This window comes from Phaethon lepturus, unplaced genomic scaffold, assembly GCF_000687285.1.
Source record: "Phaethon lepturus isolate BGI_N335 unplaced genomic scaffold, ASM68728v1 scaffold29487, whole genome shotgun sequence".
Taxonomy (NCBI): Eukaryota; Metazoa; Chordata; class Aves; order Phaethontiformes; family Phaethontidae; genus Phaethon; species Phaethon lepturus.
The window spans coordinates 1,307-1,546 of record NW_010554517.1 but is presented as its reverse complement, the minus strand read 5'-3'; the positions used below and the strand labels follow the sequence as shown (position 1 = coordinate 1,546).

General features: G+C 53.8%; 1 protein-coding gene across 1 annotated transcript in view; it reads left to right on the top strand.

Annotated features, from left to right (window-relative positions):
* Positions 1-35: 35 nt before the first annotated feature.
* LOC104624504 (homeobox protein Hox-C5-like) overlaps positions 36-240 on the top strand; it is a gene marked incomplete at its 3' end in the record, with an annotated part of 744 nt that continues 539 nt past the window's right edge. Inside the window, exon 1 of the mRNA XM_010291890.1 lies at positions 36-236. Within this exon, the coding sequence (XP_010290192.1) occupies positions 36-236 (201 nt within the window). The remainder of the gene's footprint in view (positions 237-240) is intronic.

The window sequence follows — 240 nt, the reverse complement described above, 5'->3', positions numbered from 1 at the left end:
TTTTTTTTATTTTTTTTTCCCTCCCCTCCTCCGCCATGAGTTCTTACGTCGCCAATTCGTTTTATAAGCAAAGTCCCCCTGTTCCTGCCTATGCCATGCAAAGTTATGGAAATTATGGAAGTGTGCCTGAGGTTCAGCCACCCAGGTACCGCTACGGTGGCTTGGATCTAAGCATCACCCCCCCCTCCTCCGGGGCTGCCAGCTTGGCCATGTCTGCGACCACCCGAGCTAACCCCGCGC